Genomic DNA, 851 nt, shown 5'->3' on the forward strand with positions numbered 1-851 from the left:
GGAGACTGCAACATTCTCTTCCGTCTCCCTCACTCCATAAGAACATTGTAATATGCTGCCCTGGCTACGGCAGCAGAAGGCATGGTGGCCGGTAAACACCTGTAGAGGACTGTCTGTAACAGCTAACACAGTGACCGTACACCATCCTGCAGTCTTGACACCATCCTGCAGGAAGCTCCCTCCGGATACACCCACGTTGAGATTTGGTTTTAGCAGCCAAACCTTGGCAATTTTCAGGATGGGCACAGAGCATCACGGCGGCATCTGAATTAGTCCTTCACCTATAGGCTCCTTAAGTTTGGTTCCTATGCATTGCACCGAGGTGGCCAGTACTTGTATGGGGTATGAAAGTGGTTGATAAGCATGTCACTCACCTTTGCTGATGTCTTCATATTCCAGCCAGAGTCGCCGCTGGACCTGCTTGTTTGGGTACCATATAGAACAGGACTCCTCAAAGCCGTAGATAGCTTCCTGGATGTAATGATTGCCAAACTGGTCCAACAAAGCCACAAAATCCCCACGAGAGGTAGTCCCATCCAGGGAGTGGAGAGCATTGCTGAGGGCTGTGGAGAAACATCACCCAAGAGGAAGCGTGAGGACTTGCAACGTGGGGATCTGGGTCCCCAGGCCAGTCAGCCGCAAGTGTGCAAGTGCCTGGGTGGCCCCGAGGGAGCTGGAGAGCTGGCATGACACTCTGAGGTGAGCGCTTCCATTTGGCTAAATCAGACCTTTCAGTTCCGAAATGAATGATCTCTTTAAGCCAGTTGGCTCTGTTGTTAACGTCATACAAGTCAGGTAGCGCATTGCCAAAATCTACCCCCTGCTTAAGTCAATGCTTTTTTTTTTTTTTT

The 851-nt window shown here is 50.4% G+C and overlaps 1 protein-coding gene across 1 annotated transcript in view; it reads right to left on the bottom strand.

Moving 5' to 3' along the window:
• The window catches only part of ASTN1 (astrotactin 1), a 322,407-nt gene that overhangs the window by 73,933 nt on the left and 247,623 nt on the right, over window positions 1-851 (bottom strand). Inside the window, exon 15 of the mRNA XM_019646368.1 lies at window positions 375-563. Within this exon, the coding sequence (XP_019501913.1) occupies window positions 375-563 (189 nt within the window). The remainder of the gene's footprint in view (window positions 1-374; window positions 564-851) is intronic.

This window comes from Hipposideros armiger, unplaced genomic scaffold (genome assembly GCF_001890085.2).
Source record: "Hipposideros armiger isolate ML-2016 unplaced genomic scaffold, ASM189008v1 scaffold_6, whole genome shotgun sequence".
Classification (NCBI taxonomy): Eukaryota; Metazoa; Chordata; class Mammalia; order Chiroptera; family Hipposideridae; genus Hipposideros; species Hipposideros armiger.